The 27,496-nt window shown below is 42.9% G+C and overlaps 1 protein-coding gene across 3 annotated transcripts; it reads right to left on the bottom strand.

Moving 5' to 3' along the window:
- Positions 1 to 1,035: 1,035 nt before the first annotated feature.
- On the bottom strand, positions 1,036 to 24,342 carry LOC117269888 (chondroitin sulfate proteoglycan 4-like). 3 transcript variants are annotated; one of them, XR_013488137.1, is made up of 23 exons: positions 24,130 to 24,342; positions 19,208 to 19,371; positions 17,398 to 18,516; positions 16,871 to 17,281; positions 16,666 to 16,787; positions 16,367 to 16,475; positions 14,930 to 16,258; positions 13,785 to 13,877; positions 13,151 to 13,648; positions 12,644 to 12,790; positions 11,121 to 11,306; positions 10,796 to 10,978; positions 9,154 to 9,330; positions 8,744 to 8,945; positions 8,509 to 8,640; positions 6,883 to 7,058; positions 6,584 to 6,779; positions 6,315 to 6,486; positions 5,902 to 6,217; positions 5,386 to 5,538; positions 4,421 to 5,002; positions 2,461 to 3,846; positions 1,036 to 2,352 (listed from the first exon to the last, which is right to left on the bottom strand). XR_013488137.1 is itself a non-coding variant. In XM_078162070.1 (22 exons), exons 1-22 carry the CDS (start codon positions 24,191 to 24,193, stop codon positions 2,755 to 2,757), a joined length of 7,623 nt encoding a protein of 2,540 aa, XP_078018196.1. In that variant the 5' UTR covers positions 24,194 to 24,342; the 3' UTR covers positions 1,036 to 2,754. The 3 variants fall into 3 exon arrangements, 2 of the variants coding, with proteins under 2 accessions (XP_078018196.1, XP_033503139.2); XM_078162070.1 differs by having other exon boundaries at positions 1,036 to 3,846; XM_033647248.2 differs by having other exon boundaries at positions 1,036 to 3,846; positions 12,656 to 12,790.
- Between the last annotated feature and the right edge of the window lie 3,154 nt (positions 24,343 to 27,496).

Genomic DNA, 27,496 nt, shown 5'->3' with positions numbered 1-27,496 from the left:
TGAGACCCATTGTCATGCCACTCACCTGCCACCATGACCTCACGTTGCAGCATGATAACGCACAGCCACGTGTTTCAAGGATCCGTGCACAATTCCTGTAAGCTGAAAACATCCTAGTTCTTGCATGGTCTGCATCCTTACCAGACAGTCACCAGCATGTTTGGGAAGCTCTGACAGCATGCTCCAATTTCTGCTGATATCTAGCAACTTCACACAGCCATTGAAGAGGAGCGGGCCAACATTCCACAGGACACAGTCAACCTGATCGACTTAATGACAAGGAGACACGTCACACTGCATGAGGCAAATGGTGCCACACCAGAAACTGACTGATTTTTTGGGGTATCTGTGACCAAGAAATGCATTTCTGTAGTGCAAGTCATGTGAAATCCTATTTGTAAAGCTAAAGCTGCTCATTTTAGAGCGGCCTTTTTATTGTGACCATCCCAAGACACACCTGTGTAGTAATCATGCTGGTTAATCAGCAGCTGGATGTGCCACACCTGTCAGGTAGAAGGTTGCTCTGGGAAAAGGAGACGTGCTCACTAACACAGATTTTAACAAATTTGCGACAAAATTTAAGAGCAATATTGAGTGCATAAAAAAAGCATTATTTTTTTACTTGATACACCAAAAATGATTTATTCTGGATAATGTATGAATACTGTGTTGTGGTGCATATATGCATCAATATACTGAAAACAAGTTTCAGTACTGACTTAAAATAACAAATCACGTGTCAGCACCTGCAGGTCATGCCTGAAAGCCTTTTTTCTTTGATTACTTAATGGCTCTGCTCACTGAGGCCTACTTTTGCACATTACATAAAACCTAAAGGGAGGTTGTGTAAGTGTCACACATTGCTCAAGTTTTTAATGTGTGAAGTACTCAACATTTAAAAATGTGCAGCAGAAAAAATATTGTACATTGAGAGACAAAGATGATTCATTCTGATCATCTTATCTCTTAGTTTTTGCTCCACTCACTGAGGTGATTGCAATAATGTGTTTGAGATTAACACACACAATTCTTTAAGAAATATCTTTTATTAAAAATAAATCTTTCACAGTGCATGGCAAACAGGACAAAAACATTGAGGTTAATCGAGAACAGAGGAAACTACCAGTGCGTGGAGAAGTGAAAAGAAAAGTGCTCAGAGCAGTGAAAGAGGAGTGAATGCTTTAAAAAAAATAGTTTGCATGCACAGACTTGGACACTTACAGCACCTGTAGTCACATGTACAAACAGGCAGTGTATCTGCCAACTGACAGCCAAGGTTTTGAAGAAGTGAAACTTAAACTCTGTGAAATAACAATCTTGAGAGTGAGAGGTTTCAGCTACATTAGTTTATCCTCTGAATTTATTTAAAACTCAGCGACATTAAGTCTGTATTTCACTTCCTTTGTTCAGCCTCAGTTCCAAAATTATACTACTATATTCATCACAGTTATAAAAGTTAAAGCAGTCAGAGTGTTAGAAAAATTGTGTCTTTGCATAAAGCAACCAATGGTGGTTGTGCTCATGTAAAGCCTCTTAAGCAGTACTAATGGATTCTGTTTACTTTGAATAGCACCTCACACCTTTTAGGTAGCTGGGTAATGTTTTACAGGTGAAGTAACAGTTTTTCAGTACATTGTTACTATAACAAAGATGCATCCAATTCAAGTTGGTTCAGTGAAATTACTTAAATAAAATGGCTGTTATACATTTCCTACAAAAAAGGAACAATTTCTTCCACCAGTGTGCACATATTTTAAAAGTTCATAGCAGGTCAGATGTGACTTAGCGCCTGTTCACACCTGGTAGTAACATGTTTCTTGGGTGATCGGATCACACGTGGAGAGCTCGAAGTCTGTCTGTTGACACCTGGCATTAGAATGCATCTTAAGTGCCCACTTGTGATTGGATCTCACTTCCCCGCTCTGTCGTTTTTAGCTGACAGGTTTGTCTTTCTATTCGCATACGTAAAGCCTTTAAAATCTTAATTGTATTGCTGTGCACAGGATACTGATTAGCATCCCCTCCTTGCCCTGCTCTCTCTTTGTTTAGCGTGAGACAAGTGCCAATAGGAGACTACTGCTGCAGGAGTGTGAGCTTCGTGTTGGGGACAGTTGGTGAAAGTCCACCTGGCCACACACACAGTGACAGGGCTAACTGTTAGCATCGGCTAACAGACATTAACGGCTTTAACAACAGAGTCGCCTCCCATTAGAGATGTTCCGGGCATGTCCCACTGGTAGGAGGCCCTGGGGCCAGGGAACGGTTTGGGATCCCTCAGTAGGAGCTGGAAAGTGTTGCTGGGGAGAGGAACGTCTGGAATACTTTGCTCATCCTGCTGCCCCCGCGACCTGACTTTGGATAAGTGGTTGAAAATGGATGGATAGACAACAGACTCAAGCCATTTCGGTGTCTGTATAAGGATGTTTGACAGCTGTTGGTGCTGTGTTAGTTCATGCTTACCAGGCAGATGTTGAACTGACTGTTCGCTGGGAGTAGGGTGGTTCCAGAGGCGGTCTTTCAGCTCAGCGTCTCAGTCCCAAGATGCATTGGGAATGCATTGGATGCATTCATGCTTGCACTTAGAGCAGTCCACTTGTGATGCAATCACCCAGGTCACATGTTAATACCAGGTGTAAACAGGGCCTTAGATGACTACTGCTGTCCCCTGGAGAGTAAGCACATGCTATTTATACACTTTACACTGAATACACCTCTAAGGCACAGTTTTTTTTCTAGGTTTCTAGATTACTTCCATCAGACCCAGTACTGGTTGTCTTTCAGAGTCGGAGTAGAGGACCTTGATCTAATAGGGGTCTTGAATTCTGCAGTCACATTATCTCTTTCATTACTGTTACTGCCTCTTCTATTCCCAACACCACGTGCTCCATCAGCTTCAACTGGTCCCCAGAAGGTCATCCCAGGGGCCAAACTCCGTCTTCTGGGACTTATGGGTACCCTGGGTGAGGTAGGGCAGCTCGCATGGCCCAGTGGTGTGACCACCACAGAGGGCATAGCCACACTCCGCTCCGCCCGGCCCATGTACGGGCTGCCCTCAGTGGGTAACGCCACCGCAGCGAGCTGCTGGAGGAGTCGCAGCCGGGCCTGTTTCTCCTTGCGGCGGCGGAACACCAGAATCAAAACTACGAGGATTATGATGAGGAGCAAACAGGCCAGCAGTGGCAGGATAATGAGGAGAGGGTCAGAGGCGGGGCGAGGGAGGACCTCAACGTGGACTGGGTGGGTTTCAGGAGGGAGCACTGGACCGTGTTTGTCTGACACAGGAGTGTGGGGTTTTGGGGCATGACTGTGACCCCCACCTGCTCCATCTGCACCACTCCCTGATCTTCCTCCATGACCGCGAGTGTGGTTCCCCCAGCGGCTGTGAGGCCTCGGCCTGTGCTGTGTCCTGTTGTGGGTCTTATGTAACAAAATGTGGGGGGACAAACCCTCCCCGACCCCGCTGAGCATCGTGGAACCCCCTCGCCCACCGCCTCTTCCAGTGGTAGTCTTATTATGTGTGGGAAGACGGGCTGTCGTGTGTTCACGACCTGCACCGTCTGGATTTGAACCGCTCGGACCATGACGCATCTGGTGGTGAGGAAAGATGGTGAAGTGAAGCTCGCCCTTCGCCGGTTGCACGTTTCCAGCCTTCAGCAGGAAGATGAAAGAATCATTCAGAGGCCTGGCGGGGGCGTGGCCTCGAGCTGTTGTGAGTGCTGATTTGTTTTTAAGCAGCTGGTTGTCATCGTCGCTCAGAGTCTCCTCGATGGCGACCCGGCCTTGCACCACATCTCTGAACGTGAATGACTTCAGCACCTCTGATGCTCGGTTGGGGTCGTACGTCATCTGCACACATGCACACAGAGACAGAGAGATGGTGAACTGAAACTGTATGATTAAGCTCACAGTGACATGAATCATTGAGGTTTCTGCAATTTCTATTATCGATTGCATCCATATTCAGCATGGCATGTTCCTTTAAAAGAGACCTATTATGCTTTTCCTTTCATATATTTAATATTTCAATGTAAATGTACGAAATAGCAATCCTTGTTAGCAGAAACTTCAGGCATCAGGCCGCTGTTAATGCTCTTGTTTCCAACACTTTTTCTACTTTTGCTTCAAGATGACATCAAATTGTGACAGTACACCACACTTCAGAGCAGACTTGGCTTTTTTTGGGAGTGGGGCTTAAAGAGACAGGCGCTAAAATGAACCGTCTCGGACAGGAGGTGAATACAGGTGTTCCAGAACAGATGGTATGAGGTAAATAAAGTGGGTTTTTTGACCATTAAAGCATGTAAACATGTTCTAATGGAAACCTTAAATACAAGTATGAACCTGAAAATAAGCATAAAAGGTCACCTTTAAACCTTAACATCTTTAAACTTAATCAAAAGCTTATGAGTAACAGCCTTACCTTGACTAGTTTTCCATGTTTTGGTGGCGACAGAACATGAAAAACCGGGTCGGCTCGGCTGATTCTCGCCAGCTCAGAGGCATCGATCATGGACTTCCCCAGTTTCACAGCAATACCACTGGGCACTCTCACCGGCTCCCTCAAAGAGAGCAGAGGCCGCACAGTCACCCTCACCGTCTGTGCTGTTACACTCCCATAGTCAACACTGGGTGAAGAGGCTGACACTGACACTTGGAAGCTGTCCTCGGATTCACTGAGGTCAGTCATGTGATAGACAACACGGCCAAACTGCAGGTCCTCGTGGCGGAAGGTTGAGACTTCCTGGTCGTTAATAGCAATGCGCCCGTGGTGAGGGTGAGTGACGACAGTGTAGGTGATGTTGGCCGGCGTGCGGCTGTTGGTTTGAGCTGCAAAATGGTTGGTTGTCAGGATCACAGCGGTCCGGCCTTGTACCAACGATAGGCCGGTGTTGTTCACCATGGTGACTGAGGGCTTTATAACCTCGACACTAAACAGTTTGTAGAGTGGACGATGATGACCGTCGGTTACGTTGAAGTAGAAAACACCTGTTGAGGACTCTCCCTGACAGAGGGAACACAGGAGGGAAGGATAAAAGAAAAATAAAGACATTAAAACGTAGTTAAAAACCTTAAACCTTTGATGACTTTAAAATACTCTGATTTCTATTTTTGTGCCTTAAACTTTTTGGACAAATACAGAGAGAACATACAACTAAATTTAAACTCCTTTCTTGTTGGATTTGATTTTGGCGACCCCTACTGGCAGAATCCAAACGCACTGCTGGACAGTGATGTGTGCACATTTTTCTACTTCTGCAATCAGATGATGTTATACAGTTCTATAACCACAACCAATTACACAAATTGGAACTTTGAATAAACCTCACTAACACACACATTTGCAAAGAAAGAATTAAAGTCTCCTTTGGCGGACTGACTCTTCACCTGCTGTGTAAAGTGCAGCCGCCCGTGGTTGATGTCGTACTGGGTGAAGGAGGTCACCGGCTCTGGTCTTTCCCCCAGCGTCAGGTAGCCGTTGTTGGGCTTGCTGATCACAAGGTAGTGCAGCTCCTCTGGAGGGGTGTCGTGATCCTCAACCTGGACATATTGATTGATAGGATTGTTTTTATAAGACTCTAAAAGGAATGCTCATCCCAAGTGAACATTCAAATTCAAGTAGTCCTGCTGCCAGTCTATTTAGATCTCTGCTTGTGGAAGAAATACACTTTAATATTACAATCCCCTTACACTGCCATTAACATAACACCCTTCTGTTATTAGGATACATTTAATCAGGTGTGGTATCGGCTTGTTGTGTAGATTAAAATGTTAAATTTTATTTCCAGAAATCGGTAAATAATTGTGAAAATAGGAAGATCAGTACTAGTAAAATAAAACATTTTAAACCATAACTGTGGAGCTCTAACCACAGCTCCACCTGCTCTCTTAACACCGGCCCACCTGCAGACTGTCTGGTCCAAGTATGACTCTCTCTCCGATTACGACCTTCATACTCGGGGCTCTGCTCCTGAGGAGCGGCGGCTGGTCGTTGACCGGCGTGATTGTGATGTTGAACGTCTCCGTCACTTCCAGCTTGTCCTTGGCATGGCGATGAGAAACCGCATCTAGTGACGGCAGGGAGGATTTTGAGGCTGAGAGTTCCAAAGGTGCCACCCAGGCCCGGAAAGTGAAGCTGTCGCTCGTAGTCTCGGAGTCATCGTGGATGTATGTGATGCCGAACTTGTTTAGGGTGGCCTGAGGGAAGTCAGGTTGGTTCCTGAGAAAAGACAAATTGACAGTCATGATTAGCAAGTGTAATAGATGCAGATTAGTAAGTAATCAGTAATTGAAACACTGAGAAAGGAGCTCAGTACCTGGTGAGGTTATGTCCTTGTATAGACAGAGTCCCATGGCGCGGCAGGGAAATCACGCAGTACAGGATGTGGTGGTCTTTTCGTTGGGGCTCTGGAACCTTCCCGAGGAGATTGGAGGCGTCGAGTTTCGACCTGTCGATTGTCACCCTGCCTCCCTCGGCCACCACGGCACCTGAACACAAACACCTCAATAGATCCTCCTGAACTTCTACTCTTCCTGGTACAATAAATATCAAATAAAAAAGAGAGAACACACAGTCACACGATACCTGCGTTGTTCAGAAGTCTGGTCCTGTGTTGAGGGCTGTCGTGGTGTTCGTTGGCCTGGTGGGAGATTAAGATGCTGAAAGTGTGTGGAGGAAGGAAAGCGGGAGGAGAGGACACGGTGAAAGAGAAAGAGTCTGCAGCCGACCATCCCACTGACTGTGGCTTGTTCTGACTGTAGAAGATCACTCCATCGTTTACCTGAGAGACAGAGACGAAGACATGACGAAGGAGAAAGGGGCATCGTTTTATATGAGAAGTAAACAAAAACTTTCCTTTGTTGCGAAGACACACACGTCCCTACCATGCTCTGTGTGAACGTGGAAATGTTTCGTGTGGAGTTGTCAGGCATACGTTGGACCAGGCTACCAAGTTTAGGAAGAGCAGTCACTGCAAACACCACAGAGTGGTTTCTCCTGATGTCACTGACATCGTTGGTTACAGCCTGAAGCTCCAGTTCAGAGATGGGTGTCACAGAGCCTTTAAAGGGGACAAAGAGACAGTTAGAAAAAGGAAAAGCTCACAACAACAGAGAGGAAGCAGTGAATGATCTTGGTTAAATGTATTATCAGGAGACATCACCATGCCTTCAGTTTAAACAGCCACAAAAGACAGGCAGGCTCAGAACCAGAGGAAGTGAAGAATGAGCGAAGAATCCAAAAACAGGAAAAAATCTTTATCAATTGGTAGTGGCCAGTGTTAAACAATGGCAAAACTATATCAAAACATCTATTTACAAATTCACACAACTTGTGCAGTATAATCCAAGTCTCATTTATCCATTCATATGCTTAGAACTTTGCCAATAGGGCAAAAAGAAAAGAAAAAATTAGGCGAAAATTGTGGAAAAATGTGAGTCACTGACTGTTTGAAGGGCTACAGTTACCACAATATTTGTCACAGAGATTCACAGTTGGGCTTGAATGAAAACCAAGAAGGTCATCTTTAAAATGACACCAAACACAATATTATAAAACATTAAAAGAAAGTCCCATACATGAGCCTAAAGCAGGATATGCATATCCCAGCAGGATAATTCAGGGGGGTGGTTCAATTCATGAGCTGGATACTGTGACACAGCTGCCACTCAGGAATGTCTATCATACCAAAATATCATCTACAGACATGAACATTTTTTTTTATAAATTATTACTGAGTTTTGATATAGTTTTGCTAAACTAGGTCAACTATGACTTCAATTTATCAAGAATATTTTCCGCTTTTTCATTTTTGTTCACGGGAGGCATGTGAGGTAACAAAATTTTCCTCTCAATTTCAACATAACACAGGACGAGTGACTGATATACAAATTATTAAAAATTAATTAAAAACAGACAAAGAACATATATTGTTAGAGATATATAAAAAAGAAATCAACAACTACAGCATTAAGTGTTTCATAAACAGGTTCGCTTATGTAACCTTGACCAGAGAAATGACTGATAAGTGAGTATGTGAGTGGAAAGTGGCACTATCAACCTGGCACTGACTGGGCACAGAGGTATTGTAATCTGTTTGTGTAGGCAGGAACATAATGCAGCAACATAATGCTCGGACTAGTGAGGCCACCCAGTGCCATTGTTATATAACTGCACTACATTTAGCTTTCCATCTCAGGTTTCATCTCATCAACAATTGCAAGAGGAATGAGGCTACAAACTATTAAACACTTTCATTAAAAAATGGGCAAGAAAGTAGACACATTGATGGTAATGAACTTCATCTAATAAATCTTGTCACGACCCTGAAGAGTGGTCTGAATTCCCAGGTTAAGAAGTGATGCATCTACAGGCTGGTTTCACCTGTACGTACTGTACTTGAGCAGGGAAAAGCCGGTCTGAGAACCTCTCCTATCACCGATCACTATACTTTAGTTAGCTAACTTACAAACACAGAGTGTCAAACCAGGCTTTTCATTGTAAGACTCTACCTGGGTAGACCTCCAGGGGATGATTTCTCTGCAGGGTGAGGACCAGAGAGTGGGCAGTTGTGCTAAAGATCTGACGAGGGGCGAAGTTCACGCCATCGTTCACCTGGAAGTGAAAGCCACCCGATAAAGCACCTGCAAGACAGCGAGGTCAAACATCAAGACAGAGGAGGGGTTATTTCTTCATTTATTCCAGAATCATCAATGGGTCTAAAAGCAGATATCAAAATGTACTCACCACTGTGCACAAACATCAGTTGTCCTGTTTGTATGTGATTCTGGGTGAAGTTCAGGATGTGCCTGGAGGGGGCGCTTTTCAGGGCGAGGTGGCCATTGCTGGGCGGTGTGACGATGAACTCCAGCTCCTCAGGATCAGGAGTGTCCGGGTCCTCTGCACTGAGATCATCTGTGGTGATTTCTGTCACTGAACCCACCCAAACCTGAGGAAACAAGAGGACAGGAGGGCTATTAACTTTAGTTTGGGATATAAACTCATTCACTTTGGTACTGAGAGACTCCAAGATCAATACCACTGTTAATGTCTGTGCACTAATGAAGCTGGAGCCAGAAAAAGCTTCATTTAGCAAAACAATCACAGTGTCGGCTTCTTATGAACGTGTCCTATGTTTGTATGTCATCACTCCCCACCTTCAGACCCTTGTTGGTTGTAACAACAGGAGTCTCATCATCCACCGGTGTGACGTTGATGTGAGCCGTGCAGGGCAGACTGTGCTTCCTGATCTCCGTCTGATTGGCCACAATGGTAAAGTTGTCTCTCAGTGTGTCGCTGCCGTCATGGATATAGGAGATGTACTCGCGTTCCACCTGGACAAAGAAGCGGGATGAAGAAGATTCTTGTTAAGATTTATTCTAGCATGACCCTGATCACACAGCAGCAAGAAAATCAACAGTAAACATGTAACCACACAGAGATGAGTGTTGTCCATTAAATTTAATGGTAAAAATCTGTCAGAGTTTGTGATTTCCAAATCATGAAGCAGTCATTGTCGTAACTCCCTGTGACCTAGAAGTCTAATGCTGAAAATGAAGAAACAAAACAGGAAAATTGTGTGTTTTGACAGAGCTGAATATCGTTTCCTGAAAGCATACAAACACTAAAATTAAAGGTATGTTCTGTATTTTTCAACCTGGAACCAACATTTTTTGAAATTGGTCCAGTATTGAGTGAGAACGCTGCAGATGGCAGCAGCAAAACAGTCTGCAATGTAACCATTCGGGGCACGTTCGCTCTGTCAACATAAGTCCACTAAAAGTTGCTGTTTTTGCCACTGACACATTCAGATTATTGTTGTACATGTCTGACAGCTTATAGAAAGGAACCCTTCAGAGATAGAACTTTTTGTTAAAGAGTCCCCAGTGATGGCTGTGACGGCATCTGAAGTTGGGCCAGCTCATTTGGCTCGATTCTTGGGTGTCATTCATGCCGAGTCTCAGCCGAGTCGAGCAACTGGACGGGGCTCGGCTAATTTCATCCAGCATGCTGAGTTTGGACCAATGCTGGGCCAGGTCATATTTGATAACAGGCCAGTGATGGCAGGGTCCGCAGTCAGGCCAGTTGATTTGGCCAGATTCTGGGGCATCATTCATGCCAAGTTTCAGCTGAGACAGGTGACCAGATGCGGCCCAGCTAATTTCATCCCGCATGCTGAGTTTGGGCCAATGCTGGGCCAGGTCATATTTGATAACAGGCCAGTGATGGCAGTGTCCACAGCCAGAGACAGGCCGGCTGATTTGGCCTGATTCTGGGGCGTCATTGATGCCGAGCCTCAGCTGATTTGGGCAACCGGATGCGACCTAGCTAATTTCATCCAGCATGCCCAGTTCAGGCCGATTCTGGGACAGGTCATTTTGGCTACCTGGGTAAGATCCTTTTTTGTTTAACCAGAAAAAGCCCTGAAAATGCCAGTGCCATTTCAACCAGATTCCATTTAAATAAACAGTAATTTTAGTATCATGAAACACACTTTTATTAAAAGTCAACAGAAGCAAAAAAAACCCCACAAAGATTGTTGTCTTTCCACTGTTCCAACAATCTCTAACTCTGGTTTGGTTAAAATAAATTCTTAACTCACCCAATTAGATGTAAATATACGCTGGCTTTATACACACTAAAATTACTACTTATCTAAATACTCTTTAGAATATAAATCTTCCTAATTACCCCTTTCAAAAGAACAAGAATCCAGACAAAAAATAAAAAATGTCCTGTGTGTGTGTGTGTGTGTGTGTGTGTGTGTGTGTGTGTGCATGTGTGTGAGCTCAGTCAAACCTCAGTGTGAGTGAAAGCAGTGATGGGCATCCCTGGGATCCGGCTGTGCTCCAAGTGTCCGTATCGCGGTGGAACGATGACCTGGTACAGGAAGTTCATCCCTGAGAAGTGATGACTGGCCACCTTGATGATGTCAGAGGTCAACGGCAGGGACGACCCCTCATCAAGGGTCAAGTCAGACACCTACAGAACAGATGATAGTACTGACTGGCTACCTGATCAGCTGATTCCTGTATAATCCTTTGGTCAAGAAAAAAATAATTTATCTCCATTTTCATGCAATTCTTTTCTTTTCCAGGTCATCCAGCTTCTAGACATTCTGTACCTGTAAAGGGAGCAGGATAGGGATGATGTCAAACTCCAGCCTGATTGGTCCGACCTTTGTGACCCCGTTGGTTGCCTCCAACAGAACAGAGTCGTTGGTGAGTCCTGCAGCCTGCTGATGGTAGATGATCAGTCCCTGGTTGAGGTCCTCCTGGGTGAAGGAAACTGTTGGCTGCTCTCTGGTGCTCTGTGTGGAGGAATAGAGCAGAGCATCTCATCAGTGTGCAACTTTTGGGAGCCAGTTTTGCTTCTATTTTGATTGATCAGAGGGGAGAGTGACAGGAAATATGAATTAGAAAGAAATATGTGAAATGAGTCTCGTTTTTTCTTGGTTCTAAAGTTGTGGCAAAATGACTGAATGTGATTAGGGGTAACTTAAAGTGCTAAAACCAAAATTATCACCCAACAGTGCATTCCCTTTCACACTACAGGGCTTTGTGGGTGGGTTTGTAGCCAGCTATCATTAAGGCCATTGAAAATTGGGCTGTAAATCTTTTGTATGTCTTTTTACCATTGAATATGAATGACTAAATAAGCAACAGGGACAGTTTTAATCTTTTAAAGTGGGTTTGTACAAGGTACTTACCCATAGTCATTGTATTACATCCAGTAGGCAGGCAGGAGTACAACCACAGAAGCTAAGCAATGCACTGCTGAGGAGGGCTCAGCAACAAAACATAGTTTAGCCTCCTAAAAAAAGTCCCACCTTAAGTCCCATCTGTTTAGAATATTTTCACTGTTTTACTTTGCCATCAGACAGCTGTTTTCAACAGCAAACTAGAGCCATAATATCGCTTTCTTCAAAGCCAGACTCCATTGAGAAAAACAGTAATTTAACATACCTGAAAACAGGAGCTGCTGGTCTACTGCTGCCTTGATCAGTTAGTTTGTTTGTGTTATTGTGTGACTTTGGTGTTCTAAAGGATTAGTTTAGATTCAGCAAAGTCACACAATAACACAAACTAACTAACAATCAAAGCAGTGGTAGACCAGCAGCTCCTGTCTTTCAGTTAGCTTAAATTAATGTTTTTCTCAATGGAGTCTGGCAGTGAGAGCATGGACGGGGAGCTGAAGCCATTAATGGCTTCACCATAGGAAAGGGCTTTCTGTGGCAAGGTAAAGCAGTGAAAATCTTCTCAATATAGCGTACACTTAAGCTTTTATAGATTCTTTTTAAGTGGCTAAAATATGTTTTGTTGCTGCAGTACATTACTTAGCTTCCCTGTCGGTACTTCCACCTGCTTCTCCAAACTGGGGGTGTGCTGACTGACATCTACTATCGGTAATATAGATAAGTTCCTCATACAACCCCACTTCAAAAGATCCTAAGTATCCCTTCAAAGTTTGGAAAGCAAACCTCCTGAGTTACTATTTATTTTCCAGCTGAGCCCTACCTACTTTAAAGAAGAGGGACAAGCGAGGACTAAAACGGAAACGCAGAAATCTCTAAGTCAAAAAACTACTTTGCAGGTAGCTGGTGACAAAAATGCACCAACTTTCTGTTCTAGTCAGCTTTAAATCTACAGCTGGCTGTACTTGATAGACGTGCTGCTGTTCTCCATTTTTGTCCTGGTGCTTGTCGTCTGGGGGAAGCAGCTGAAGGACGCCCAGGGCAGGAGGACTTTGGACAGTAAAAACTATCTCTGAGGGCTGGCTGTCCTCATGAACCACCTGTTCAAACAAAACAGGACATAATTATGAGCATTACAAGACTTTATTATATTAACAGATTATTTTGTCTGTTTAGATCTGGAAAATCCCATGACATTTTGTATAGATGGCATCACTGGACTGCATTTAAAGACACAGTGAAACTGTCACTTTCATTTCATCATTATTGAGAAGTCTGACTCTTGGAACTTGGAAAATATATGACTTAGAAACCAGTCTGCATAAAATCCCCAAAATATGATCACAGTTACAGACAATAAACAATAAATCTTGCAAAAGCCTAGATGCAAGAAACTTATCTTGCAATATCAGACACAAACAGGCTGAAAGTGACCAAGCAATTTATGGTTATTGGCTTACCTCTAAGTGCTCCTTGGTTATGGAGACACTCTGTCCCTCCTCTACCACCACCGGACGGTTACTTATGACCGTTGGTGGCCTCTGGTGACTCTCCAGGTAGATTTTTACCGCCACTCCGATGTCCAGATGTACCTCCCTCCTCCCTCTGTCCAGGTGCCTCTCTGTTGTCTTCTCCCTCGCTCTTGCAGTCACATTGAACCCATCTGACAACTCGTTGCTGCCGTCGTGGTGATACACCAGGCGCCCCGCCAACAAATCTTGCTGGGTGAATATTGTAATCGCATCTGCTTCTGTTACAGTCTCGCGATCTCCATCATTAAAGCAGAGCACACCGTGTTTGGGTGGAAGGAAGACCTCGAATGTCACTTCCTGTGGGTCTCGGATGTCGAGGTTGCTGAAAATGCTGAGGTTAGCCGAGGTCAAGGTTGTGACCCCTCCTCGCTGGGCCATGAGGCCGGTGTTATTCTCGACTCGAAGGTAAGGATCCTGGGCCATCACCTGCATCAGCCAGTTATACCTCATGATGTTTAATTACCAGCAAGTCATTTGTAGAAGAAGCTCTAATTTACCACTTAAAAGAAACGGTCACACACAATTGAAACATGAATAAATAAATAAAAGACAATATACTCACCTCCAGCAGGGTCGAAACATAATGTTTCCCATCTGATACGAAAAGCACAAAACGCCCATAACTCACTCCTCTGTGGACAAACAACACTTTTTTCTGAGAGAAAAGAAAAGGAGATGAAGACAGAAGAAGTAAAAACATCAGCATGCACCACCAGTATTATTCCGTCAAAGCAACAGAGGATCAAGTGGTCAAAGGCAGCTGGATGTGTTATTTTAAAGTGCACCTGAAACAGCGTCTCTTCACACCTTTGTAACATTGAAACTGGGGGAATGCAACTTTACAAACCGATAATTTGACATGCACATCCACTTTATGCAGCAATTGGCCAGGTGTGCACAAGGCGAGGAACTATGAAGGATTTGACCTTGTCTCTAAAGCTCTCACCTACGGCCAATTTAGAGTCACCAATGAACCTGCATGTCTTTGGACTGTGGAAGGAAGCCGGAGAACCAGGAAAAGACCCACGATGACACGCAGGCTCGCTGAGGGGCTCCCCCACCCCAGGGTTCCTGCCCCCCACCTCAGGTTTGAACCAGGAACCCTCTTGCTGTGAGGCAACAATGCTAACCACTGCAGCACCATGGGGCCACTCTCTTAAAGGAAAAAGGACATTCCTTGAGACAATGTCCGAGGCCAAAAAGGTTGAAGGGTGGGTTTGTTATTTTAGACCTATTTACTTATTTTGTAAAAATAAACAAAGAGATAAACATTAAGGTACAGTCTGGATTCAGTGTTTTTTTCTTAACGCATTGCAGAGCTTTTCAGTTGTCAGCATACACATTGGACTGGTTTTAATAAGTTTAATGTACTGTGCAACTGTATTATCTAAGAAAGCAGGAATATCAGATCGGGAGTTGGTTTTGGCAGATACTCAATATTAAATGACTTGGATCGGGATCACAGGGAAAAAAACGTGAACAGGGCATCCCCACTCTGAAGAGTTCAAAATCAGGTGCAGGAACTGGATGAACCTGTTTCATGTTGGTGGAAAGGGAGTGTACGAGGTTTAACCTATTTTGTGATCAGTCAGGCACTAAAGATCACATGAGGGTCGTGTGACATGTGAAGGCCAACCTTTGACTTTGTGATTCTAAATATTCTACCATCTGGATTACCAAAAATTTTCACAAATAAATTGTGCCAACCTGCTCGAGGTCCCGTTGTGTGAACTCGTAAAGCTTGTGACTGGTATCGCTGGCCAGCACCAGCTCTCCCATGGGTATCCCCCTCCGCGTGTACACCAACCAGCTGTCCTCAAAGTCTGAGTCATCGTCCCGGTAACGCAAGTCATTCAGTGTCACCAACCTCTGCCCATCACGGGCCACGTGGAAAACTTTATCGACAACCCTGACAGGTCTCTGATCATTGACGAGCTGCACAGAGATATTGAAGGTGTGTTCGGCTGTGATTTTATCCTCCTTCTTGCCACTGCGTTTGTGCGGTTTGTAAACCATAATTTGAAACGTGAAGGAATCCTGTTTGGTCTCGCTGTCATCATGAACGTACATGATCCTCTCCTCAATGATATCCTGATTTGTGAACGCCACAATGTTGTCGTTAATGGAAGTTGAGTTGGAGAGGTTGATCCTCCTTATGTGCCCGTGCCTGGGGCTCACTGTAATACTGTAGTGGACCTCCCGATTACTTGCTGTGTGAGTGAACAGAACATCTTTGCTTATGACTTTACTTCCTCCTTCCAGCGTTGAAAGGCCTTTGTTTACGACATTGATTGCAGTCGACTCAGCTTTGATGTTGACTCTGAAGTCGTAAGCTGTTGAGCTGGCATGTGCTGAAAACACCTGAAACCTGAACGTGTCTCTTGTGTCGTCGTTCAGCTTGTTGAGAAGCTCGTACTTCATCAAGCCACCTGTGATATTCTTTTGGCTGAAGGTTGAGTTTTTTTGTAGAACTTTGTTATTGAGGAACAGCTGCCCTTTCTTTGGTACTGTCAGGAGCCTGAAGAAGAGGTCGCTCTCGTTGAGTTTAATACCTTTTGAAATTACATGGAGTTCCTCTGGAGTGATAGCAGCAGTCTGAACACCATTAACCTCCATCTTGCTGCGTGTGACCTTGAAGTGGATCCAGCGTACCGCAATGTGGAAATCAACCTCCTCAGTAGCCTGTGAACTGATGCTGATTTTACATTTGAAGTTATCAGTGACGTTGTTCTGAGTTTGAAGGCCATGGTAAGTGCTGAGGTATCGGATCCGTTCTTTTTCTAGAAGCTTCTGTGAGAAGGAAGTTGTCGGTTTCCAGTCGCCGCTGGAGTGCAACCGCTGGAGCTCACCATATCGTGGCAACTCTGTAACATCATAGTGGATTTCCACCACCTGATCATCCACATTAACTTGTACTGCAAGGTGAACGTTTGTGATGATGGAAGCCCCGCCTTGGTTCACCTCCAGTCCAGTGTTATTCACCAGTTTGTGCTCGAGTGGCACTGCCATAATCCTCAAAACTACAGTGTTGCTCAACTGGGAGAGGAGAGGGAAGAAAAGATAAGATGAGATAAAGGGAGAGGAAACAAGGGAGGAGATGAGAGGAGAATGAAGAGATTAGATGAAAAGGAGTAAATCACTTACCTTCAGCCCATCGCTGACCCTGAGTGCAAGCCGGGAGGTGGAGACCCCAGAGTGGACAAAGCTGATCTTATCCTCCTCCAGATCATTCAGGGAGAACAAGTTAATGGCCCTGGAAGATAAATGCAATCCTGTTAACTTCCATGTTCTGATCCTACCTCTGCTTGTTAGGCTAAGGGCTAACCATTTCTGCATAGCACATAACAACTTCACAACCTCAGCCACTGCTTCAACAGACATCTATGACTAGTTGTAAGAAGATTTGCAAGGTACTGTAAGTCCTCACATGCCATAGCACAAACCTGCCAGGGTAATCCTGGTGCTCAAGGTGTCCAGCCTCAGTGTTGAGGTTTCCCAAGGAGCTGAACACCAGCTCTGCAGGACTGCTGTCAGGGTCCGACACCCTCAGCACATCTGTTGTCAGCTGGGGACATTGTGGTTGTGTTAATATTTTATTTTATATTTAAATCACTTACATGTAGCATCCAAGAGTTCAGCTATACCTACCTGTCGTTTTGAATTCTCCAGCATGGTGAAAAGGTTTCCCTCCGGCAGGCTGAGCACAGGCGCATCATTAACAGGACTGATGCTGATATCAAATCGGTGCAGGCGGTTGCCCCTAAGAAATGCAGGAAGCTCCTTTTTGCTGCTGCAGAAGACTGAAAACATGAAGAAGTCATGCTCGTCTTCTGACCCACTATGAACGTATATCACCCGGCCCAGCCACAGGTCCAGCATACTAAAAGTTCGGTCGACGTCCTCTGCTCGTATTGTGATATTCCTCTCCTTGCCTTTGCCCAGCATCCCAGTAGTGTCAGGACTGAGGTCTAGCCGAAGCTGGCCGTGGACAGGCTGCCCCTCAATGCGAAACATCATCTGGGACGGACGAATGCCCAATTTCCGAAAATCCAGATTCACCTAAAGGGGAGTGCAAAGATTAACTGACATATATATTTGTTATTATGTGAAAACTACACAACTCCCATGTTATTTTTACTGACATTTATGTATCAGCAGGAGACAATCAGTCCTACCCTCAAGTGTTTAGGCTCCAGTGGTGCCCGACCTCCCTCCACAACGTCTAGCTTTCTCAGCAACAGAAAGTTAGGGTACTTCTTATTGTTGGTAAATGGTCGTGTGGTCGTAACATCTGACTCAGGACGTTCTGTTGGGTTGGTGGTGGTGATTTCATCTGGATCTTGCCCTGTCCTACAGCCCACAGTGATGTCCTTGGTGACGGCAGCATGAGGTAGTCCTGTTCTTTGAGTGTTCACTTTAATTTCCCGGAGGCAACCTTTAAAGGAGCCTCCTCGCCCAGCCGGCTGCCCCCCTGGCACAGACGATATCAGCCCAGCTCGCCTTGCCTCGCCCCGGGCTTCCTCGTCCAGCCCTCCCAGGAAGAGAGGCCCTGTGAACTGGATGACCTGGAGCTCCAGACTCAGCATGGCCTTGATCAACTCCTCCCCCACCTTCAGCTGGACGCTGCTGGGCAGCAGGTGCAGCTGGATGGGGTACCACGTGTGGTTGCTGTGAACATGTGTTAGAGAACGCAGCTCAGTCTTAGTACCTTCTCCATTTCCTATCGTTGCCAAAATGTTACCCTCTCTTATCTCTACAGCAACAAACCCTCCGTCGTTGCCAGAGCTATACAGGACCATGCCATCTTCTTCTCTTGCAGAGGGGTACAGTTCACATTCAAACACCCCCTCCTGTGGCCCTTCCCATGGCGGGAGAGTGATAAAGGCTTTAGAGCTGAAAAAACTGACAGGATCTTCTTCTGTTGCAGAAAACTGCGGATTGCAGCCCAGAGATACCTCGTGGATGCTCTTGTACCCAGAATAAGGCCTCAGGCTGGACAACAGGTTATGTTCATTGAACACAACTTCATCTACGCAACCTCTAAATCCAGTAGAGATGTTGAGAAGGTATGGATGGTTCAGTCCGGCTGTCCCACCAACAAAAAGCCCGTCCTCGACACTGAGCTCCAGATCCGGTCCTGGCATACGGAGGCTGGTATGAGAGTTCCGGTCCACGGTCATGTTGACAGTATGGTGGTTGTGGGTCAGCTCCATGGAGTGCCACGCCAGGTCACTAAGATGGATGCCCTTTTCTGAGTGTAGTGAACGCTCACCTGAGCCCAGGTCCAGACGTACCTTAATGGGGTGAAGGGGGAGGTGAGGAGAGAAAGAGGAAATGAGGAATAAAAGGTGATAACCAAGAGTCTTTCCATTTTTTTTCCCGAGCCAAAACTTTAATAAAGTAAGACAAAGAGCTGAGGAAAGCCAAACACATAAAAGCAGGCATAGCATGGTGATGAGATCTTGAATGTGTGCAATTGAGAACAGAATCAAGGGCGTTGTTAACTGCAGTTCAAAGCATTGGGCTATTCCACACAAATGCAACCAGACTATTTCATGAGCAGCTCCCTTTGCAATGGAGTTCTCATTAAACTATTGTGGTCTTCTCTCTTAGCCTTGGTCATGAACGAACTTGTTCTGAAAGGGCCGGGGGGGTTATTTTTTTTTTCTCTCTGTGAGCAATCCGACACCGAGCTGTGTGTGTTCAGGCTTCTCTCTGTCTTTCCTCAGGATAGTAAATGGCAATACGCATGAGCTAAAATGGCCCAAGGGACGAATATTTTCTCTTGATTTAGAGGTGTGAGATATCTTTGAGTGAAACCCCCTGGACAGCTTTTACTTTGACACATTTTATTCATATTACTAAAGTTCAAATGGTCGAAAGAAAACTGTTATAACATTTGTGTCCTTTTAAATGAACAATAAACACGTCCTGTCAGTTGATTTAGACCAGAGTGCTACTATCCTAACATGTGCTTTAGCCTACCTGCAGGCGCCCAGAGACCAGCTCCAGCAGCAAGTAGTCTCTGGGTCCAGCTGCCAAAAACAGCATCCCCGCCTGACTGGAGGTTCTAAATCGTACATGGAGTAAGGTCTGAATGGATGTCTCCACTGTCCTCAGGTGAATGTAGCCATCACCATAGAACGACACTACAAAAATGAAGGAGAAGACAGATTTAGCTTTAGTCAGAGTAGTTTTCCATCAAGATAAAATTTGCAGAACAAATAAGCAGTGAGGGTTAGTCATAAAAGAGCAAGCTGGAAATTTGTTCATATATATTTTTTAATTTACCGTCTCAGTTATATCTGTATGCTAAGTCACCCTGCAAAATTAAATGAATGCTCAGTGACCACCCAGCAAAGGTTATTCCATTAATCTGTATTGAGTGGTTTGTCAATGTGGTGTCTGCTCTGCACTTTACACCTGCTATCTGAATTCAATTAATGACAACTAATGCATTCTGGAGAGGCCATCCTGAAATGTGTGATGCTAATTAGACTTCACTGCTGACCCAGATGACGCAGACTAGACATTTAGTTGCGCAAAACTTACTCAGTGACAGAGAGTCTCTGAAAGGAAAAACTGTGTCATTAGCTGACGTAAAACTTAGGTGGGCATTGCACATACAGCACATTTAGCTAACTCAAACTGGGAACCCATGATCCACATAGAAATGAAAGTGTGTAAATCATTACTATTAAAATTCTTTCATGGCCATCATATTGATATTATATTGGTATTGCATCTTCATGCTGGATATCAACTATCCAACTATACTGCTAGTTTGATGACTCAATCACCAGAGTAAATGTTGGCATTGTATGTTTCAGCAAACTACAGATATGTAATATTTGTTATTTGTAGCAGATTTGTTGAAACTTTATGTTTCTTTATGTTTACCAGTGCCGTGGTTAATGTGTGGTTATGTTTTGGCACAAATACCACTTGGTTATGGTTGGTAAAAGATCATGTTTTGGCTTAAAATACCAGGTTTTGGTGGCACAATCACACCTGGACATGCCGGCTGATGTCTAAGGAACAACTAGTTTGGTTGTCTGTTGGTCTTGGACATTGGTCTGCAGCTTGGTGATGACTTAGTCAACTCATCCATATAATCAGAACTTCATCACTTTAGGAATGTCTGATGTCATGTATGAAACGTACAACTGTAACATATCCATTGTTTGCAGAACCATACAATGCAAACACTTCCTTCCAGTGGCTGGGCTGAGTTTGAATTTGGAACAATAAAACAACATTATATGCCTATAAAGCCATGCCTGTGGAGTGCAATGCAAACATCATCATGCTAACATGCTGAAGTATAATGTTTATTATGATAGCCATCTTAGTTTAGCGTGTTAGCATGCTAACATTTGCCAATTAGCATTGAACACTACCGCTGAGGCTGATGTGAATGTCATTAGTCTTGCAGGTATTTGGTCTTAAACCAAAGTATGCTAACATGGTTATGGCACAGCACATAAAAGCTTTCTTTCCCAGCTCAGTCCGTGCACTAGGAACAGACAACAAAACTAAGTCTTGAGATCTCAGACTACAGCTACAGTCAGATCTCTGTTCAATCAAGGTACAGATGTACAAAGGCTTTATAAATGAACAAATACCAGTAACTGAGCCTACGAAAGGTCAAAGATGACGAACCAACCCTGGAATAAAGCGTACAGTGATGAGTGAGGGTTTTACAATTTGTAACAGATCTCACTTCACTATGATATGCAGCATTGTAAATGTGCAAACAATGTGCAGATGCATTCATGTACAACAAATCACCATAAACCAGAACTGTTAACAACATGGCAGCAACAAGTCTTTTTCTGGCCACAAAGGAGGAACAGGACTTGTTTCTGAAATAAAATCCTAATTCAGCCTCAACTTTTTAAGAAGAGTATCAACCTCTAACTTCCCTGAGCAGTAAAAACATCACAGACTTCTTCCTAGCATTTGAGAAATGCATAACCTTAGTTTTATCAGCTAAAGGAAAAGTAAGGTCAGGCTCCGACATCATTAGGACACATTATCCAGGAACCATGAATCGTGGTATCTCATTAGTGGTTGAGATACTTCAGTCTAGACCAAAGTGGTGGATCAACCACCCAACTATCCGTCCGTCCTGCTTTTGTCTAAATCTCTGTGCAAATTAGGTACAGCTGATGAACCCTTTTCCACTCTGGTGTTTTATAATTGTTTTTATATGTGATGACAATGTAATTTCATTTTGTAGTGCAGCCAGTAAACCCACCACTCCCGTCTGTGACTGAAAAACACAGTAAAGCAGTCTTTAATCGATTTGACCTACAAAGCAGCCGTATGGAGCACTCTGTTAAAATGACTGTCAATTTGTGGAAAAAGAAACACACGACAAATAGAGGTCAAATAGTGTGTGTGTATGTGTGTGTGTGTGTGTGTGGGAGGGGATGGCTGACACACTAAAAACTCTCTAAGCGGTCCAGCAGTATGGATTGGCAGTGAGACTGAGCACAATATAGAAATTAAAGGGGTATTTCAATGTTTCTAATGAAGAAAAAAAGGATACGCAAAACACAGAAATGATTTTAAACAACCAACTCGTTCTATCATCACTTATCTCAATAAAAAAATGAATTGGCCTGAGGGGGATAAAAAACCAAGCCGTAACATTTTATGAACAATTTACTCACAAAAGCTGCAGTGTACAGCTCAACGATTCTGCAGTGTAATTACAGGACAACCAATAATTTATGTTCCCTCATCACACAGAAAAAAGTCAGACAGCAACACAAGCTAGACTTTTTACCTGTGGGGAAATTATAACTATTAAACATTTAACATAGTTTTCAGCCTCTAAATAATGTTTTTATGACAGGTGGTTAAAGGGGCATGCCAAGTCGGCCAACGCTGCTCATTAATTTGTAAAATTACAGGTTTTTTTGTTGACTGACTTCAGATAAAACAATTTGGGGTACTAGTTGTTTTGTTTTTTTGTTTTTATTTCATGCTTGTGTTGGTAACATTTGGAATAATGGCTGACTATTTCATCGTCTTTAAATCTCTGGTTGGAAAATGCACTGCCTGCAAAATAATGTTTATTATCAAGGCTATGTGTTCTAAGACTGGTCCCAGTGAGAAGCACTCCGTCAGCAGACTGGCCCAGCATGCCGCTCTGCATAAAGCCTATAAGCCCACTGTCAGTATAACCTGTGCCTGTCCATCTCTGTAATCTGCCTCTATGATAACAGCGAACATTGGATTATTAGTAATCTTCCTCGAATGTGAGTGCAGGTCTGTAATGTGCTGTCATGAGCAGGTGTAAGGATAGACGCATGTCTGAGGCGTTGCTGACGGCCCTGGAGTGTTAGCTCCAGCACATGCAGCAACTTGTGTTAGGAGATGTTCATATTTCAGGGGGTAATAATTCAGATTTGATAAGAAGTGGTGGTTGAGACGTCCACTTACAGAGCTGATACAGAGCTGGTAAATGAACTCTGTTGAGTGTGTAATTAAGAAACACTTATAAAACGCTCATTTTGACACTCAGAATAATATGAATAATGATTTTGAGTGTGCAATGAAATGAAAAGCAAGGAGCCACTTGATAATGATGATAGTGTTTAGTTACATCACTACTTAAAAACCCTACAAAACCAAACTATCTCGAACGACATTTGGTGAGCAGCGTGACATCAGATCAGGTACCCAAAAATGTAATCCAGTATCCTGCAACATATTGCCATATGTGTACAGACAATATTAAACTGGATTAAACATTAAGCTGACAACTGTCACAGACACATTATAACTTGGGGAGACACTGCAGTTTTTTAATGCACTGGTCAACTTTGAGGTTTTGCTGCCATGTTGTCCTTTAGACTAATGAAAAGAAAATGTGCAAAATACACATTTAGGTGTTTGTTTTAGTCTAGATTTCTGTTCTGAAAATGTATTAAAAAAGTGCATATTTAATTAAACAATGCACAAATTGCATATTTAAACATAAAATATCAGAAAAAACCTTTGATGAAACAAGAATTTTGTCATATTTAAAATACAATTTTAGAAAATATAATGTCTAATTGTAAGTAATCAACTGGGGAAGTTTCATTGTGATAGCTATTATTACATTTTCTTTTACCCTATTCACCTTTAGTGTCTTATTTTTGGTCTACAAATGTATGGAATTTTATAGTACATAGCTTTAAAGGCCAATTTCTTGAAATTAGTTTTTCAAAAATCCAGTTTTATTTATATCTATATTGTAGAGCTTTAGTATTATTATTTATATTTTTATAAAATTCTAATTATATATATATTTTTTTACAGAGGGGTTTCTTCATATACCATTCAAAGCCTGATTTGTATAACATTTCTTTCCTAAAAAGATGGCCAAATTTGTTTTTGTTTTTTTTATGGCTGTTGACAGTATTTTCTGGTATCCAAAAATTGCTTTTGACTCTAATATATCATCAACAAAAAATAAATAAAAATAAAAATTTGAACCTGGTTTTATCCAGTGAGCAGTTATATGTTTTGGAAATTTATGAAAATTAGCACAAATCAAATTACACAATCCTTTATTTGCATATCTAAACATAAGAGTTCAGGAAAATACAAAAATACACCTTATTCACCCGTAGTGTCACAGGTTGTACAAATGATACTGCATTTACAACAATATCATTATGTCCTAAGTCTATGGATGAAAAGGGGATGGATGGGATCCCACAGCTCGTGTGAGAATGTTAAAGTTAACTATAATAAATGACAATTAAAAACCATAGTTTAACCTGCTCCTGTAGGTAAACCATTTTACAGCATCACCAGTCCTGTCACAGCAATGCAACAAATCATAACCATAATGTTGCCGCAGAATCCTTCTCAGCAAAAGTGATTTTGCCTCTGCAGCGTCTTACCTCCATGAACGTGTCCTGCAGAAATCAGCAGGAGCAGAAACACCTCAGCCACAAAACTCCCCATTGTTAGTTAGGCCCTTATGATCTAACTTGCATCTAGTGAAGAGCAACATCTGGCTGCTTCATCGTGCCGTCCGTTGTCATTACTGCACAGCACTGGAATTCATTTCCACCACTGACAACTTCCAGACAGCCCCCACTTGCTTTGCTGGCTTTGGCTTACAGCCTTTGAAAAAAATGTACCTGTGCCTGTGGGCAGTGAGGTGGAGCTCCACCCTCTGATCCTCCCCTCAGCTTGTAGGGTTTAGTACCAAACATGAACACAGGGGGGAGGTATCATAACACACACAGAGACAGAGTACTGATAGTACAGCAAGTTGTCTGTGTTCCTATTCATGGGGAGACTGAGACTGGATCTTAAGTCTTGTTAGACAATTGTCAGTGTGGATGAGACTTATTCTGAATTGAGCGCATCCTTAGTGTTACCCATGGCAACTTCTCCATAACAAGGGATCTGTTGGACACCCTGTCATCATTGTCCTTCTAAATAAGTACAGTACAACGTATAGACTCATACAAAAGTAATCCCTCTCAGTCATCACTAATGACCCACTAGAGGGGTTTAGCAGTGTATTTTTCTGCAGGGACTCTGCCCTTTGCCTGTTCATTCTTATTTTCTAGTTATTTTTTCTGTTTGGGAAGTTTGTTTACCCCCACAGTGCTCAGGTAAAGTTGGGACTTTATAAAGAAGTACCACGTATCAGACCACAAGCAACATGCATCCAAGAGGATGCTATGAAAAATGCAGACACAGTGCTGAAAAACCCAAATATAATGAGGCAAAACACCAAGCTGATGACACTGTTGACAATCAGTAGCTGCCAATTCCTGCATACCCTAATGATGTTAATCAGTTTATTATGATATTGGTCCACAGTGTGTTCCCTATAAAGCTTTCTTTAACTATTTTACATTGGGAAAAAGGGATGTGTAACAGAGGTATACGTTATCAAATTGGGAGACATTCCAATACATTATTTTTAAGTTGGTTAGGAGACCAGGCATTCTTTAAAGGATCTATTAATTTGTCAATTCCAAAAAATGTGGCCGTGACTGTCATACATACGGGATCCAGTTTGACCGTAACTTCGTAAATCTATTCATTTGTAGGCGAAGTGAGAAGGTAATTATTTCCATTATGCATATTTCATGATCTATATCTCGCAGCCAATGTCTTGTGATGGTTAAATAACATTAATAAATTCATAAAAATTAATAAATGAATCTGACACAGCCTTGTGATATACTGGCAACCCATCCAGTTTGTACCCCACCTCTCATCAGGAGTAAAGTGGGATAGGCCGTATTCACAAAGCTTTGTAGAACAAAAAGTTGCTCCAGGTGACAAAATTCTATGAAAATTCTTAGTTATCATGTTTTGTAAGAATTTCCCCGTAAAGTTAAGTCCTGGTAAAGATACAAGTTATTGACAAAGCATCTTGGCCCTTAAGAGAGCTCCTAAGGCAGGGGTAGGCAACCTATGGCGCCCGAGCCACATGGGGCTCTTTGGCCCCTCTTCAGTGGCTCCCTATGACTTCATAAAAATGATATGGAAATGAATAACGTTGTTTTTTAATATTCTTATTGTCATTCATCACTGTTGAAGGTCAAAAGTGATTCTTAAATTGCGCAGCCTATACACTCAATATAAAAATGTTTTAACCTCAATAGCAATGGCTGGTAGTGAGTGGCCCTCGTTAAGATAGCTATGGATTCTAAATCCAAACAAGGGGGGAAAAAAAATTGATTTTAATAGTGCGTGGACAGGTTCATTTGCTTTCATCACCAACACTGCAAAGTTTAAGAACCAAAATATCATAAAAAGCCAAATTCAACATATTCATGAATACTCATTTAGACCTATTGGCTAATTTAGATTTAATAGTCTGTTACCTTCATTATAAGATGGATTATTAAACTGAACTAAAAGGACATTTGAGAGTGCTGGCGTTTTTCCCTTTTTTTTCCCTTCATTATAAGGCTCAAGTATGTTTTTTGCAGCTTCAGGCATTTTATTTTTTATGTATTCATTTATTTTGTTTTGGCCAAAAATGGCTCTTTTGATAGAAAAGATTGTCGATCCATGTCCTAAGGCAAAATGCTGTGGTAGCAGGGAGGAGGACTTTTAAGAGGCTGAAGAGTTTCTTAAACCAAGGAGAAAATGGTGGAAAGACAAAAAGGTAGGAGAAATATTCTCCAAACGCTGAATGACAGTGTGTTAATAAAATGCTACAGATTAGATTGTGCAATGGTAACAGTGCCGTGGTTACGATGGGCCCTAGAATAAGCATTTAATTTCATTATAGATGCTATTGACTATTTTACAAATAAAGAAAACACAAACATGACAGAGATGGGTTTTCCTTTTCATGAGGATATATAACACTGTTTTTAATTTAATGAGAGTTCTTCTTTGAACACAGTCATATTTTCAAGGAGGCAATCACTCATGAGGGCCCATTGTCCACCCAACACATTGTTGAATAGCCCACTTTCTCTATGGGCCCCCCACCTCTCAGGCCCAAGTGCAACCACACTGCCTGCACTGTCTATATTTAGGCCACTGAGTGGTAATGTTTGTGTCTGATTTCATCACAGATGCCCAACACAACACAACTATGATATAACAACAGGAATAAAGTGACCACAATACTAAGATATTTTGCAGCTGGAAAAATGCAACAGTGCATCAGAGATGACTTGGGTTTGTCTCAACCTCCCATCAGCAGTGATCACACTAACAATTACAACACTTTCGCCGTCTCATATTGTGACGAAGCCCATTTAATTTCACTGGAATCCACACTTGGAAGGCTTACTAAAGGACAACAAATCATACATGGGAAAATATTGTGTCATACCTAGCAATGAGATCAACCACACCTCCTGACTAAGGTCAAAGTTTCTGTCCTTTCCTTGTATGTTGTATAGCAACACATTCTCACTCTGACCTCGTCACATATCGACATTTGGTCATGGACTTTCCATGTCCGATACAACGTGAAAGGTACCCTGGGTGTGTTGGTTGTTGATGTTCTGGGACGCTGTGTCAAGTTCTACCTGTTACATGCATTGTCTTCTTTCAAAATACACTTGTTTTTACAGTAAATTTACTGTTTACATACAGTCTCTTTCAAAATAAACACACTACATCCATAAAACAATGCAAATTGATGTTTTGTTGCCTTCAACAATTAATGCAGTGGTTAGGTTTGGGCAACAAAATCACGTGGTTGGGTTTAGGAAGAAAGAACAGGGTTTTGCTTTATAATCTGACGGGACGCAAATACTGCTCTCCCAGGTAAAA

This window comes from Epinephelus lanceolatus, chromosome 19 (genome assembly GCF_041903045.1).
Source record: "Epinephelus lanceolatus isolate andai-2023 chromosome 19, ASM4190304v1, whole genome shotgun sequence".
In the NCBI taxonomy this organism is placed as follows: domain Eukaryota; kingdom Metazoa; phylum Chordata; class Actinopteri; order Perciformes; family Serranidae; genus Epinephelus; species Epinephelus lanceolatus.
Note: the sequence above shows the minus strand (reverse complement) of the source record. Positions and strands in the feature narration are given on the sequence as shown.